General features: G+C 39.4%; 1 protein-coding gene and 1 non-coding gene across 2 annotated transcripts; one reads left to right on the top strand and one right to left on the bottom strand.

Moving 5' to 3' along the window:
• Positions 1 to 2,874: 2,874 nt before the first annotated feature.
• Positions 2,875 to 9,728, bottom strand: LOC122825330 (26S proteasome regulatory subunit 4). Its single transcript, XM_044106693.1, has 11 exons — positions 9,680 to 9,728; positions 9,118 to 9,171; positions 8,485 to 8,581; positions 7,537 to 7,661; positions 7,265 to 7,450; positions 7,054 to 7,182; positions 6,720 to 6,816; positions 5,976 to 6,165; positions 5,235 to 5,386; positions 4,608 to 4,762; positions 2,875 to 3,231 (listed from the first exon to the last, which is right to left on the bottom strand). Exons 1-11 carry the CDS (start codon positions 9,680 to 9,682, stop codon positions 3,097 to 3,099), a joined length of 1,323 nt encoding a protein of 440 aa, XP_043962628.1. The 5' UTR covers positions 9,683 to 9,728; the 3' UTR covers positions 2,875 to 3,096.
• A 74-nt stretch (positions 9,729 to 9,802) lies between these two features.
• Positions 9,803 to 9,875, top strand: trnak-cuu. The gene has a single exon. It is a non-coding gene; the product is annotated as a tRNA-Lys (tRNA).
• Positions 9,876 to 15,574: the final 5,699 nt, after the last annotated feature.

Raw genomic sequence — 15,574 nt, 5'->3', positions numbered from 1 at the left:
ATAACGTAAAATCTAAGAAGCGCGCTTGACACATGAGATTTTGCTGCGCCTGTATGTAAGGACCTCTCTGATTGGCCAGTGCAGACCTGCAATATTATATTCTATGTGCCGGACGCATCGATTGGCTACACGGGACCTGCATTGCACCAGGCAGTGGTACTTGATGGAAACGTAATAAATAAAAACACTGGATTTTTTTCTTTACGTGAAAAGCTAAACACTGCTCAATTCCGTCCGTTTAGTGGTATCCATTACTGTTTATAGTATGTTAATGTTTTTATAACGGAGTCGGACAGAAATGCGACAGGTCTTCACAGGGGAAATGTTTGATAGCCTCGCTGAAAGAAGTGCGCACATTCACTTTGGACTGGCGAGGCGGTGTGAAACGAGCCATAAACCACGGCAGGACTGGTGGTAGCTTAACAGTACACTAAAACGAACCTTTTTTATTAATATATAGTTTCGTGGAAATGGTAATTCTTCCAGTCCCCTCAATTATAGGAACCTGGATTGGTAGAGTGACGATGCAGAAAAGGGCAAAGTAATGTCTCCCCTCACAATTTGTGACTAAAGCACCACCTAGCGGACAAACTAATGGAAGCTTTACCGCGTCTCCATTAAAACGGGTTCGCTTCAGTTTTTAATGAACCGTGAGGAGCATTCCTAAATAAGCAACAAGGAGCTAAAAAGATTTCTGCTGCTGCATCCTAAAGATAATATATCTCTAATATGTCTTTATTACCATACGATATTTGTTTGTTGCAAAAATGTTCAATTACCTGAGAACTTTTTACACAATTCAACGTATTTTATTATTTTATGTGACGTAGTAACAAAGCATTGCTGCTGATTGCAAAGTTGAAGCCACATGCCACATTTCCTCTTTGAAACAAACCAAAAAAATTTGCTCAGCCTCAGCCAGTCTAGGTGAAGAATGTCTGGAAACATTAATTTTTACATCTTGAATTTTAGTCTAGGCCATTCTAACACACAGGCCTGTTAACTCAGGTTAAGACTTTTTTTTTTTTCTGTTAATTTGCTGAAAACTAATCAGAACCTTTTGCTTCATTTATTTGCTGCCGTACAGATTTGGAAGCATCGACCCGCTAGTAACCATCACATATTCGATATGACCACATCCTCGTTTTTCATTCCCCTTCCTCAAAACCAAAGATGTCTAGAAACGTCTGAACCGGATCTTGGCTCCCTTGCTGAGACTTTTTTTTTGTTCTTTTTAAGTCTGTTGTGGAGAATTTGCGAAGCAAATAATCAACATTTTGCTTATTGTAACTAATTTAAACAAAAGGCATTTAGTAACTAATCTAGGAAGAACCTGCTGTGATTTATAAACGTCCCCAAATTTGCCGTGAGCCAGCAGGACAGACCAAAACCCATCTTCACAAAGCTGTTGCAGCTGCTGGGGTACAACATGCTACCCCTAATGGGTGCTTGAATTTTTTATTCTTTTTTTGTCCTGAATGTGCTGCATTTGAAGTGCCTGATCATTTTGGATGAGTGTCCTGCAGTGCAGCAGCAACGGCTCAAGGGCGGCCCTGCATCTTGGCCCGACGCTTGCTGCATGGGGCCACTTTCTGCTGAGCACTGAGTTCCACATGGTTCCACATCAGGGGGAATTAAATCAACGCCGCCGCTGTCCGCATGTCAAGACTGCAGCAACAGCAGCTTGGCTGGATTTACTGAGGTTATGCTTATAAATTGCGCGCATGAATGGAAACATGCACAAAATCTTTTTTTCCTTTGAAGCAACCCTTTGTAAACGTCTGAGTGGTAATGCTTTGACACACGTAAATGCAGCTCTTGTAGGTAACAACTAGAATGAAATGGTGGATTCTAGTTTTTAAATTACGTGCCGTCATTGAGTTTATGGCTGTAACATGAAGTATTCCAGAAATGACACAGTAGCTACGTTTCCACTGACCATAAAACACAGCAAATTGGAATTACGAAAAGAAATTCACTTGTTGGAAACAGATCTTTTCTCTTTTTTTTTTTTATCTCATGTTGATCAAAAAATGTTTGAGCTAGCATGAGGCGTTTTTTTTTTTTGCAAAACCACAATGGAAAACACACGCATGTCAACAAAAAATTTTTTCTTTTTGTTTTACAACCGCCATTAATTTTGTTGTTGTTGATTGCTTCAAAGCTTTTTTGTTTTTTTATTATAATGGGACATTAGATGGTAACATTATAGCCAAGTGGTTAATTTCTACCTCTAGTCCTGTTGCCAGGCTGATGTATGTAGCGGCGTTTTGAATCCCCATACAATTGCAGCAATTTGATATTTCAAAAATAAATTTGCCAATTGGAAACATGCCAATTTAAAAAAAAAAAAAATTAAAAAAATGGGATGATGTGTTTTTTGTGGCCATATTGAAATTGGCCACAAATTTTGAAAAACTGCGATGAAAACAATTTTTTTTGGCAGTACATGAATCACAGGATCGGCAACCAGTTGTTGTCGCTGGTGCATTTCACGAGCGGAAATGGAACTAGGATGATGGCGCCGTATGATTTTAACGACTTAATTAACTTATTCACGCGTGAAATTGTGTTTGTGTTTTTTTTTCCAAAATTGGGGGAAGATCGACCAAGTTTCGCGCACAACTGCAACAGAAACGCAAACAGACACCACTTCTTTGGGTTAAACAAGTCCAATAAAACACGTCGCATTCGTTATATCTGTGGTTATAACGTGACAAAATGTAAAACAGTTCAGTTGGCTACATTTTCTACTTTCTACAAAACTGAATGCATGAAAATGATGCAATCCTCCATATGCAGGACGTAAACGTCAGCAGATGGTTAAAGTACTCCTGCGACCGAAGCTGTTAAAAAGCAACACCCCACGCCTGGTTCTATTCATCACTTTTATTAACTGTTTTCACACATAACGGTAACAGGGAGGAGGGGGTGGAGCAAGACGTGACGTGCACAAGACGCATCAAAGCTTTTCGCTGACGAGCCGAGTCAGCTGCTGCCACTCTTCCACTCGCTAATAAATGACTAAAGGATTGATTGGGGGAGGGATGGGAGGAGGAATGAAGAAACAAAAACGAAAAAATAAAGGTGGGAGCGTTAAAGGTAAAGGCCCTCCGGTGTGCCCTCCTGCTTCTTGTACAGGACGTTCTCCTTGGACTTTTTGAAGTCTTCGTTGGTGACTTTCATGCGGCGCTCTCGCAGCGCCATGAGGCCTGCCTCTGTGCAGATGGCCTGGAGGAGAAACGAGGAAACGGGAGAGGAAAAGTGTCAGACTTGTCTTGGGATGTTTGTTTTTTTTTTTTTTAGGCAGCAAAGATGTGAAACAGAATGCAGAAACATAGCAAGACGTGTGTGTGTATGTGTGTGTGGGTGGGAGGGTCTATATTTTCCAATGAACTACCACAACAAACAGGAACAATGGTTAGCTTAGCGTGTTCAGCAGGCTCAACTGTGCCAAAACCTGCTGAAATGTTGAAACAAAACACTACTGACCTGTTCAGTAAAGCTACACAAATTGCTCAACGCTTCAGTTTTCTTTTGTTGTAATTCCATCATGTGCCAAGAGATGGCAGCAAAGCTACAGCAGCGTCCTGAGCTCCAGCAGAGAGATGCTATTGAATGGAAAGTTCACTTCACCTAATTACCTGCTGGCATCAATTAATTACAAAGCCAGCCTTAGAATTTTCCGTTTGAGCAACTTTGTCTTTTTTTCCCCCGCCCTCCGTTTGGATGAGGTTGGGATATCTAATCAATAAGTGACTGCAGCGGTAAGCAGAAACCCACCAGGAAGAGCAGGAAATGCAGAACCAAACACATTCTGATTGAAAAATCCCTGCAGATTACCAGACTGAAAGTACATAACTTTCAATCTGGTAAATAACGTAGAAAGAAAGGTTTACTACACTGGACTTTTTCAATTTTGTGTGGAGGTCAATGTAGATGCTAAATTTTAATTAGAATAAGTGCAGCTATGGTGCAGTACATGCTGACAGTTCTGTCTAGTTTAGAAGGAAGCAATAAGTCAGTTAATCGCACGATAAATTAGAATAAACTGGATTATTTCCATTCGGGCAACAATTATTGAAGGACGCTCCCATTTCATATGGCTGAAATTTTGAAAAATGCTGCAAAACATTTGATTCGCTTCAAATGTCCTTTATTGATCCTGATGGGAAATTAGTTTGCACTGTTTTCATTTTGTTTGGCAAAAGTCCCGCCTGCCACTTTTGCCTGTTTTCCCTGTCTAATCTCAACTGAGACGCAATTTTGGTTACAGAAACTTCGCAATCCATTTTAACTATTGCAGTTTTTCTTTATTTATTTGGGGTACTTAAAATGTTTTCCAGTTCCAGTGTTAAATGTTTTTGTTTTTTTTTGTTTTAGATATTAAAGAGTTTTTTTTTTATCTTTGAGAGGGTGTACTCACATTAATATGCCGTTATTATTATTATTATTACTATCATTATTATATTAGACAAAAATGGTCTCAAAATGACAATATTCTCATTTATCGCAATAGTTTCTGGGACAATTTATCATCCAGCAAAATAGGTCATTGTGACAGAAAATCAGAGGTGTCTGGTTCCTGTTTCTTGAGGACGTCTCACCTTAATGTCTGCTCCTGATAGGTCGTCTTTGGCCAAAATGAGCTCGTCCAGGGTGACGTCGTCTGCCACCGTCATCCTGCTGGTGTGGATCTGGAAGATTCTTCTTTTGGTCTTCTCATCCGGCAGAGGAAACTCAATTTTTCTGTCGATTCGCCCTGTGTGTGGGAGAAACAGGAAACAAAAACGGATTAATAACATCTTTACACACACGGTGCATTTACTAGCGTTGAGTCTTTTGGGAATATCTAAGAAATAAACAAGGTTGGAGGGGTTGTTATTTAAGAAAGCTGTGCAGGATCTTGCTCTTGGTGACGAGATTGCGGAAAAAGAAAGAGAAAATTCCTCCCTCTCTTAAGAGAGCTGTTGATAATGTCAAGTGAATGTAATTCCTGGTGCACGTGACAATCTTTGTTTAAAGGAGCGCTGCCTTAAGGGAACAGGCATTATAAATTCACATCCCAAAGCAGAGAAAAAAAAAAAACAGAAGAAAAAAGACTTGACATTTCAATTTTCCCCTCCCTGCCATGACTCAGCAGAATGGAGCCATTTCCTGAGTGCCAGACAGATTTACAGTACTGCAGATATGAGAGCCGGGCGGCCTCTGAGCCAATCAGACGGTGTGCTGACCGGGTCTGATGAGGGCCGGGTCCAGCGTTTCTATCCGGTTGGTGGCCATGATCACTTTCACGTCGCCCCGCGAGTCGAAGCCGTCCAGCTGGTTGAGCAGCTCCAGCATGGTCCTCTGGATCTCCCTTTCGCCACCCGAGTTGGAGTCGTACCTTGAAAAAGACAGACAATATGTTTTACAAATATCTACACATCAGTGGAGCTTCAAACCGATCCATGCCTGGTTCGGTTTGAAGCTGACGTCTGAATTATTTGGTATAAAACTCATAAAATCGTGAATATTTAGACACTTCCAGCTCTGCCTTCTGCTTGCTTTGTTTCTTCCACTCTTAAATATATATACATATATATATATATATACACACCTAGAATTTAAAGATACAAGTGCAAACTTATTTAAAATTATTCCTCAGTATCAAAAACAATAGAACTTTAGCCTATAATGTCAGAAATGCTGCAAGGCAGGTTTTTATATTATAAATGATCCAGGAAACAGAGATTTTGACCAGGATACATAAATGTTTTTAGCAAATGCTGAATTTGGCATAAACATATCTCCAACAAGACGATAGAAAGAACAACGCTTTCTGCTCTGCATCACCTCGTCTTGTTGAGAATTGGACACAAACACAGATTATTTAGACACGGTATGTTGTGACACCAATCCAGCACCTTGACATCAACGCAGGTGATTCATCACCGCTCTCAGTCTGAGTCAGCGCTCAGCAGACCACTGCGTACCTCTTAGTGCCGATGGCGTCGATCTCGTCGATGAAGACGATGGACGGCGCGTGCTCCTCCGCCACCCGGAACAGCTCCCGCACGAGCTTGGGTCCATCTCCGAGGTACTTCTGGATCAGCTCCGAGCCGACCACACGCAGGAAGGTGGCCGACGTCTGATTGGCCACGGCCTTGGCGAGGAGCGTCTTACCTGGGAAGGGCAGGACAGAGGTTTAAAACAAATCCTGACTCCAGTAGTGTGTTGTACGCTCCTCTGATCTGGGACAAACTTCCAGAAAACTGCAAAACAGTCAAAACACTGAATTTCTTATTAATCAAAGGCTAGTTACAGTTGCCTTTGATTAATAATTACTGGAACATTGATCAATATATTTGATGAAAGCATTTGACAAAATGTAATGTTTACTGCTTGTTTAAGCAGTTACTGTGTTATGTTTTTATGGCGCAAAGTGTCTTGTTAATGGAAAGTGCTAAGCAAATCAACTTGGCTAAATTAATCAGCGTCATGGCGACCAAGGCACAAAGCATAACGCATCACAAGCTGTGAACATCTCACCCAGAACGGCTCTAAGAAAGGAAAGAGCATGGCACACCTGTACGACGATGCTAGCTCACCGTTTGCATTTCATGTATCATATTTGCCATAGGGTTGATATTTTGATACAAGTTTGATACAGGTTCTTTAAATTATTTTGTGTTGGTTGCTTGCGCCAAAAACAACAAAGAATGTTAAAATGAACGGACCTGTGCCGGGAGGTCCGTACAGGATGACACCTTTGGGAGGCTTGATGCCCATCTCCTCGTAGTATTCAGGGTGTGTGAGCGGCAGCTCCACAGACTCCTACCAGCAAACAGTCAAAGTCAAGACAGCTTCATTCATAGAGTATATTTCATACAGCAAGAGGCAGATTTAAAACGTTTTCCCTTTTGTAATGTCAGGCAAAGCGAAACGCTACAAACTGAATTCAATTTTGTTCCTTTTCTGCTTAACCGCAGTAGGAGCCTAGCTTAAAAAGACACCACAAAAAAATAACTTAATGTATTGAAGACGATCATTTGACTGCGTGCCACGCTGAACCTTAATCTCCTGGATCTGATTGTCCAGTCCTCCTATATCAGCGTAGGTTTCTTGGGGAGCCTTTTCCACTTTCATCACCGTCACCAAGGGGTCGGTATCATCCATCAGCACCCCGATCACAGCATGAACCTGCAGGCACACACAACCAGAGTCTATTTTACTGTGGAACAAACACAGATACACACCAGCTGAGGCTTTGCCCACACCTCACCTTGTGGTTGAGCAGAACAGAGCAGCCTGGCTCCAGCAGATCCTTATCCACGAAGGACAGGATGCTGACGTAGTGCTCCGATCCCACCGACGTGGAAACGATGGCGTGGTTGTCGTCTATGATTTCTTCCAGGGTGCCTACCGACATGGGGGTTCCTCGCAGGTCGTCCACCTTTGACCTTTCCTCCTGTTAAAGCAGGAAGGGAGTAAACACTCACACAAGTGATTGCCAGAGAGACGAGACAAGAGGCGAGCGTCGGAACGGAGGCTGACCTCCTGTTTCTCTTCTAGAGGCTTCATCTGCTCCTGGTTCCTGATGAACTCCTCCTCCATCAGCAGGTAGTCTTTGATCCGATCCTGCTTCAGCAGCTTCAAGCGGCACTGAGTGTGAGGTGTGACTGGAATACAGACAGACCGCTTTAGTGAAATAAACCGGGCTGAAACGATTCATCCAATTAATAATGATGAATCGATTGTTAGCGATTAATCATTAAGTGGAGTAGAAAGACAAAAAGAAATAACCAATTGCTGACAGAACAACATGTTCCGATCAGCAATTAAGCCAAAACTGTACAAAATAAACACATTTTACATTTAAAGAAATAGAAAAAAAGACCTCTTCTTCATCTGTAAATACGTTTTACCTACACCTTAGCAAATGGCTTATTTTTAGCATTACCTGGTCCAAATTGTTGATAAAATTTAAAAAAATTAAAATCCTATTAAGCATGTTCTTTTACCCAATTATTAATCAGCTAATACAAATATGAATCAACAAATCATCCCTGTACTGCATTGATGTTAACTCAGACGGAAAGGGCTGAATGTTTTGACATTAGAAGTCTTGCTACAAATGATCAAGCACTCAGTAAATGAATGCTGTTGTTGCATTTTATGCAATAAAATGCTTATTTTCTTATTTTGAAAAGGAATTAAATTATTTGCTTTTTTTTGTATTTTTATGCATTTCTAATATTGTATAAAAATTCTCAGAACGTACCAAATTTTTTAAAAATTCAATTAATTGATTAATCGTCAGAATAATCGACAGAATAGATCACCCAGATATTTACTTAATGGTTTACTCCTACTTTATATGGATGGACAGTTTGGATTTTAATTTGGACTCGTTCCAGTGAAATGCTGCACACAGCCAGGTTTTTGCACATAATCCCAAAAACGGACATGTTGCCAGATAACAGTCCATTTTCACTTCTTTACCAAGTGGAAGTTTGCTAGCGGCATCGGGACCCTTTGTCTTCTTCTTCTTCTTCCCCACTCTGGTTGGAATTGGAGGTTCATACTTCTTCTTCTTATCCTTTGTATAGAAATTAACGACAGCAAAATTTAAAAAAAGAACCTCGTTAAAGACTTGGCAACAGAATATAGTAATGAAGTCCTTAAGCGATCATGCTTCACAAAAAAAAACCCAACCTCTTCACAAGGATACATAAGCATTTTATTGTTTGTAGATTTACTATATTGATTGTTTAATTAAATCTTTTGCATATAAAATTTTGCTAAATATTTTTTTCTGTTGTGTGTTTTCCTACTGAATGGAAGTGGAATCATTTTTACTGTGGTCGATTAATCGACCAATGACAGTAAAGGTTCTACTCTATAATTTTCTATTATTGTTCTTGTGCTGAAGCAAGTTCAGAACCAGGACTTGGCATCTCAACACGCTGCCCACATGTACTACGATTCTGAAGCTTGTTTCGGAGCACAACTGTTATGTTAAACTGGCGATTAATTGAAGAAAACACCGAAATGTGCGCGATTTTCAGCTGTTGTAGCAGTTTTGATACGTGCACCAAATAGTAATATCTACCACAACTGGTAGCAAAAAGTCACCTTGTCATCCTTCTTGCCTCCTCCCGGACCGTGGCCTCCACTCTGGCTTTGACCCTAGGAAAATAAACAACATTCAGTAAAGCAGTAATTAAGTCCAGAAGGAATCGACATGAATGTGTTATTTTTCTAAAAGCATTGTTTTCCTTGAGAAAGCTAGCTCGTTGCTATCTGCAACCTGCCAAGTCAGAAGCGACGCTTAGGTTTTTACTGTAAACTATAAAAACTGTAAAAGTATTTTAAAAAACATAAACTAAAACAAAGGAGTTAAGAAAAGTAGAACAACAGACTATAAGTGTAGTTCAAAAATTAATAACTTAGTACATGAAAAAGAAAAGCACAAACCCTAGTAGCTAAAAAGAAGCTAATGCTGCTAGCTTTAGGCTAAATGATCGTCTGCTGCCTTTAAAATAGCTCGCCGCTTCACAATTAAAATACGCAGCCATAAATATCGACTACGCGGTGTAAACTGTGACGCTAAAGGTGAAGCCATGGTCACAAAAGTAGGTTTTAGACCACAAATGATATATTAATTATCCGTGGCAAAAATTGCTTGCTCACTTACCATGGTTGCTTGTCGACTGAATGTGACGTCACGTCATACGGCAACAACACATGGCACAAAAAAAGGCACCCATCATGTCAGCCCACGTGTGTATTGAAAGAGTTGTGTGCGTCAGCACCGCAAGCCCGGCTAGCTCAGTCGGTAGAGCATGAGACTCTTAATCTCAGGGTCGTGGGTTCGAGCCCCACGTTGGGCGTCTGCACTATCTTTTTAAATTTCTGAGTGTAGTTAGCTTGATAATAGCAATTAGCAATAGCAAATAGCAATTAGCAATAGCAATAATAGAAGAACTCTTTCAAACCCAGTAAGACATATTTGTCTAAAAAGATTTCATATTATTTTTTGACATTTTGATGATTATGGCTTACAGATAATAAACTCCAAATCCAGCGTCCCGGAAACCTAGAGTCTCATATAAGATCACGTAAAACCATATTTCTAACAGAAATGTCAGGATTATTCAAAGTATGTTTAATTCTGCGCACAGGGGGCAAGTTAAAATGAGGAAAAGATTAAAGGGGCATGAAGTCTTTTACAATTCACTGTAATGCATTTTCTGTCGAGATTTCACAAAAATGAGGAACACTCCAAGTGTGCCTATTGGAGTGTGTGTGTGTGTGTGTGTGTGTGTGTGTGTGCGTGTGTGTGTGTGTGTGTATGCGTGGGTGGGTGTGTGTGTGTGAGGGATTTAAAGTACAACATAATTAAAGTATGAAAAGCAATAAGTGATAAGTGACTGTTAGACTTTATGGAACTCCGTAATACTCCATAATAGTGTCCAGTAATAGCAGATTAAACTCTATCTTGGTAGAAATATATTTCTACATTTCCAATTATTTACTCTCATCTGTGATAAAGTGATGCCGACACCATGGATACAACAGTGAGGAGTTTGTCCTAGTCATCTTAAAGATGGAAAGAGTCAATGTTGTGCTGAATGATTAACTGAATGACTTTTTATTCATTTCAGAGCTCAGTCAGTGAGGTTATTCATTTTGTGGTGGTTCTAGTCTAAGAAAGAACGAAGGCAGCAAATGTTCATGTTAGTTCAACTGGCTTCCCCTGAAAATATGGATAAAATCAGTCTTTACAGGGTGAAAGTAATTTGAAGAGGGAGAAGCACATAAACAAGTCAAGTCAATGACAAGATGCATTCTGCTTTTTTTGTTTTACTGAATTAAACAATACATTTAAATTGCTGCACTGTTTGATAAGTAAAACGTGGAATCTCGCTCTCGTGACATCACAAAGCACGAGTGATGTCACGACATAGCAACCATAGCTTGGTTGCTATGGTAACAATTACCACCGTAGCCATAGGGTGGTATGGCTATGGTGGTAATAATAAATTATTATTTATTTGAATAAATAATAATTTATTTTATTAAAACTTATTTAATTAAATAAATTTTAAAATAAATAACATTTATTTATTTATTTTATTAAATAAATTCATTTATTTTATTAAATAAATAAATCTATTTTATTAAATAAAATGAATTTATTTATTCATTTATTTATTTTTTCAGCATTGCATATCTCTAGTTAAGAGTTTGAGTAAGGAGTCATGATTTACAAAACATTTGCATTGTATGTATTTTATAATAAAAAGAAATGACAAAAATGCAACTTATCTGCAACATTTAAAACAAAGACAAACACAATCAACAGCTATTTACATTATATTAAAGTTTGAACACATAGAATAATGATGTAAGACTTTCAACTTAAGACAGAAACAATCAACAACTATTTACATTACATTACGAGTCTGAAAACGTACAAAAATGATGTAAAACGTTCAACATTTAAAACAGAAACAAACACAAGAAGCTATTTATATTACTATAAAGGAAAGGAATAGATCCAACCCTTGTATTTTTCTTTAGTTATTTTGTTTTGTTTGTTTGTTTCTTACTGTAGTATAAATAGCATTTCTTTTAATAAAAAGACATAATAAAAATGTAAAACCTGAAAGAAAAGAAAGACAAACACATCAACAGAGATTTATATTACATTCAAATCAAATAAAACACTTTCCTCCTTTATTTTGCTTTTTTTATGAATTTCTTTTATAATAAAAAAGAGATGACAAAAATTAACTTTGAATACATAGAACACCGCGCCTTTTTTATAAAGGGGCGGTATTATGTATTTTCCAGGCACATAGTGGCATTTTAAAGTGTAATCAAAAAACTATGTTACCTTCAATTGTTCTAATGATGCTACATATATCAAATATGACTTAAAATAAATTTTACTTCATGACTTAACAGCTTGAAATTGGGCCTCTGTCCATTTAAGAACTCCTGCTCTTTCCGAAACTCCAGGAAGTAGTCGCATTTGTCCTCTATTAACCTTTTCAGAACATCTTTGCCAGCGTTTCACTCCAAAGTGCCTTGTTTAATGAGCTCAACAGATGCTCAGTTTCACCAGGTGTTTGCTAATTGCTGCTGGCTAGTCTGAAGGAGCTGAGTGGAGGGGAGGGCTGTTCTGGGATGCAGAAGCTTTGAATTTTGGAAACTGCAGCTCTGAGGAGTTCCTTCGTCCTCGAAGGCGGATCTCGGTCCAGCCAGGTGTTTTGAACAAATGAATGGTTGCCAAGGGAGATCGAAGGATATCTCAAACATGCATGAAAGACCGAAGGGAACACTCCAGGTATGTTTATGACGAGGGAAAAACCTTACAACGTGATGTAAAGCTATATAAAGTAGATTTTCCGCGACGCTGCCCCGTTAATGAGACAAACATGCAAAACTCTTTTTCAGGTTTCATCTACTCATTGCTTTCCTTCACAAACTACGTCTCTGTTTTGTCAAAATGTCGCACGTGTAATTTATAGTCGGGTATGTAAAAGAAAAGACAAAAAATAAAATTTTTGTGGTTTTAGCTTTTAAAAAAGTTGTAGATTTTGGCCGTTTCACTTTTAACTTTGTTGTTGTTCGTATTTGCATCGTTCGTCCCGTCGTAATGCGAAGACATTAAAGCCGTGTGAAATTCCTAATGAGAAATTGATTTCTTTCAGTTCATTTCTTCACTTTCCCTGTTTTGAAAAAGAAAAAACAATATTCGATCCAAGGAAAACTGCTGATCTACTGAGATTCTCACACAATAGTCTCTCAGGTTTACGAAGAAGAAGCCAAAAAAGAAAGAGAGAGAGAGAGAAAATCTCCCAGTGATGCCAATCATGTGCATGGACTAAACTGTCTGGCATTGTTAACAGAGGAGACTAGACAGACTCATATGAGGCGATAGAAAGTAGTGCAGATGAGCCCTTTTTACCACCGATGCACTAGGATTGCCATCACCAAAAGTACAACACATCCAACCTTAAAGCAGGCGGGTATGGAGGTTGAGTTGCCGGCAACACAGACACATCTCCATTTTAACCAGTGGAGCTGCTATGACTTAGCCTGGTAAAAACCAAACTGTACTTTGCTCCGTCCAGAGGCTCTGGACCCTCAACTGTTGAGAAACGACTGTCTCCTGGAGGCGTTGACTCTGTTGAAGTCGTACATTTTACCCAATCATTACTGTTTGAACTTTACTTATCTAATGCACCCATACAAAGCTACAAGGCTAACCAGAAATTGCCTGACTGTAAACAGCCTTCGTCCCTCGCAAAGAGAGAAGCACCGACCCAAAGCCAATAGCTGTTGATGATGATTCAACGTTTGGCCAACTGGGACTGACCGGCTTCGTTCACTTCCTCCGCTGCCGTCGCTAAAACTACAGTCAGATTACAACTCTAAACCAGAAAATCGACTTTAACACTTTCACCGTTTGTTTTTTTCCCCGCTGATTTGCCCTGTAGAATTTCTCCAAGTACAATCTCAATTACTGAGCTTTAAGTGAGATTTGAATTGAGCAGAATAGTGCAGGACGCCAATGACCAGGTTAGTGAAGACTAGCTATCGTCAAACAGTCCTTTACATCTGCTATACAGGTCTGCATTGTATTAGTTTCCTCAGGCTTAGTGGACTTCTAGAACTGGGTACCATTTACATAAAAGTGAAAATATGTGGGTGTGTTTCCTGATGATTTTGAATGGGAAAACAACATCAGCCTGTGTCCTGAACTATGGCTAACTCTACAAGACGTGGATGAGGTAAAAACCTGTATCTGCTGTTGATTCAGACGTTGTAGGAAGAGGGACTAATTGATCAGGATTATGTTTTTGCTCTATCTTACTTCATCAAGTATATTAGCAAGCCAAATTGTTCAGTTTTATCTTTTCATATTCCATTTTCGAGCCCAAAACATAAACAGAAATGGCAGCTAAAACATGATTGATGGTCGCCAATCACTAAATAACCAGTAATCATCTTTTCATTTGGAGAGTGGAAACAATTTAATGTTTCCAGAACTGAGGGAGATGTCTCTCTGTGATTTTGGTTTGATATCAAAGGTTCCTCTCTGTGTGTCTCTTTGGCCAATCAGCTGTTCTTCACATAGAACAAGCTCATTATTCCTCCTCTGGCCAATTATACCGGACTCAGGAGGCTGTGGTCTCTGCTGTCTTCAGACACTAATGTGTCACAGTCCCATACATCCTGCACATGTTCAGCAATGAGGCAAGAGAGATATACAGTACAGACCAAAAGTTTTGGTCTGTACTGTATAGGCAACCTTATGACAAAATTTAATCGGTGGAGTGATTTATGACCCTAATCATTAATTGCTTTTAATTTCCGGGGACCGAAATAAACATTCCTTTGACATCTGTTAATCCCAACTTTGTGACACTTTGTTTTGGTAAACTCCTTCCAACCTCTAAGAAGGTCTGGAAGCTACAATTCAAACGCCACCACAAGATGATCCTCATGGCCTCTGAGGAAGAATGGCAGTAGTGCTCAGTGTGCCTGTGTGTGTGTGTTTCAGCCCTGCATACTGGATGCAGCCCTGCTATCAGTGACTCTCTTGGTGCTGCCGTGTCTCAGAATGGAGCCTCAACAAAAGAGTCTTTGTATGCCAGTCCGAGTCTCTGCTGTCCACATGCATACATGCATTAGTAAATGGCACTCTCATTGCACACAAACAGGAGCTAGCAGCACACAGGCACTGGTTCAAAGCTATTATTATCTGTGTAGGCACTGCTTCTCTGACTCTCTGTTAAGAATATTTTTTGAGCTATTCCGTGTGAAAGAGTGAAAAGCGGATCTTTCAGAATTCAAATTATTTCGGGGCGTTTGTGCCCTGGTGTCAACGCTGAAAAATCTATCACATTTTCTGTACTTGAAGGAAGAGAAAAGTTTGAGAAAAAGTTTGAACTTGAATAGAAACAACAGGGATTCACATTGACAGCTTGTGACTGCAGCCAATAAAGACAGGTGCTCAGCATTGTGCTTGAAATCTTTGTCGTCTTCTTGTCTTTACGCCTCCGTTGATCCCACAGACAAGCGTGTAACGGTTTTCACTCAGAGCATCGTGTCGTGTTGGAAATTGCTGCTCCTGAGAAAGAACACATTTCAACTGAAGAGATTCAGCTGCAGCAAAGTAGGCTAGAGGACAGGGGCGTCCAAAGATTAGCAACAATTTTGTGTCAACTGAAGAACTGAGCAAATGTGATACAACACAAGCATACGGTTGAACTTTTAGGACTTTTAAAACATGGAAGTAATCACAATTTTATTTTATTTTTCATTAGACACATAACTTTAAAAAACAACTATAAACAAATGCCGGATGTTTGTGAAAAGTGCTGCCACAAACATCTGGCAACTTTTAGCAAAGAATCGACCTTTGCCTTTTCAACTCTTCCTCCATTGTTGTTGACAGAAGACTGAACAGATCCTAGAATCGCCCCTGATTTATTTATATAACTATAAGTAATTTCCACTATCAGTAATGTTTGGCCCAACAAACATTACTTGTTCATGTTTAGTAGTTAGGCCA

The sequence above is a fragment of the Gambusia affinis genome, linkage group LG22 (genome assembly GCF_019740435.1).
Source record: "Gambusia affinis linkage group LG22, SWU_Gaff_1.0, whole genome shotgun sequence".
NCBI lineage: Eukaryota > Metazoa > Chordata > Actinopteri > Cyprinodontiformes > Poeciliidae > Gambusia > Gambusia affinis.
The sequence above is the reverse complement of the archived record's forward strand: the minus strand, read 5'-3'. Positions and strand labels throughout refer to the sequence as shown.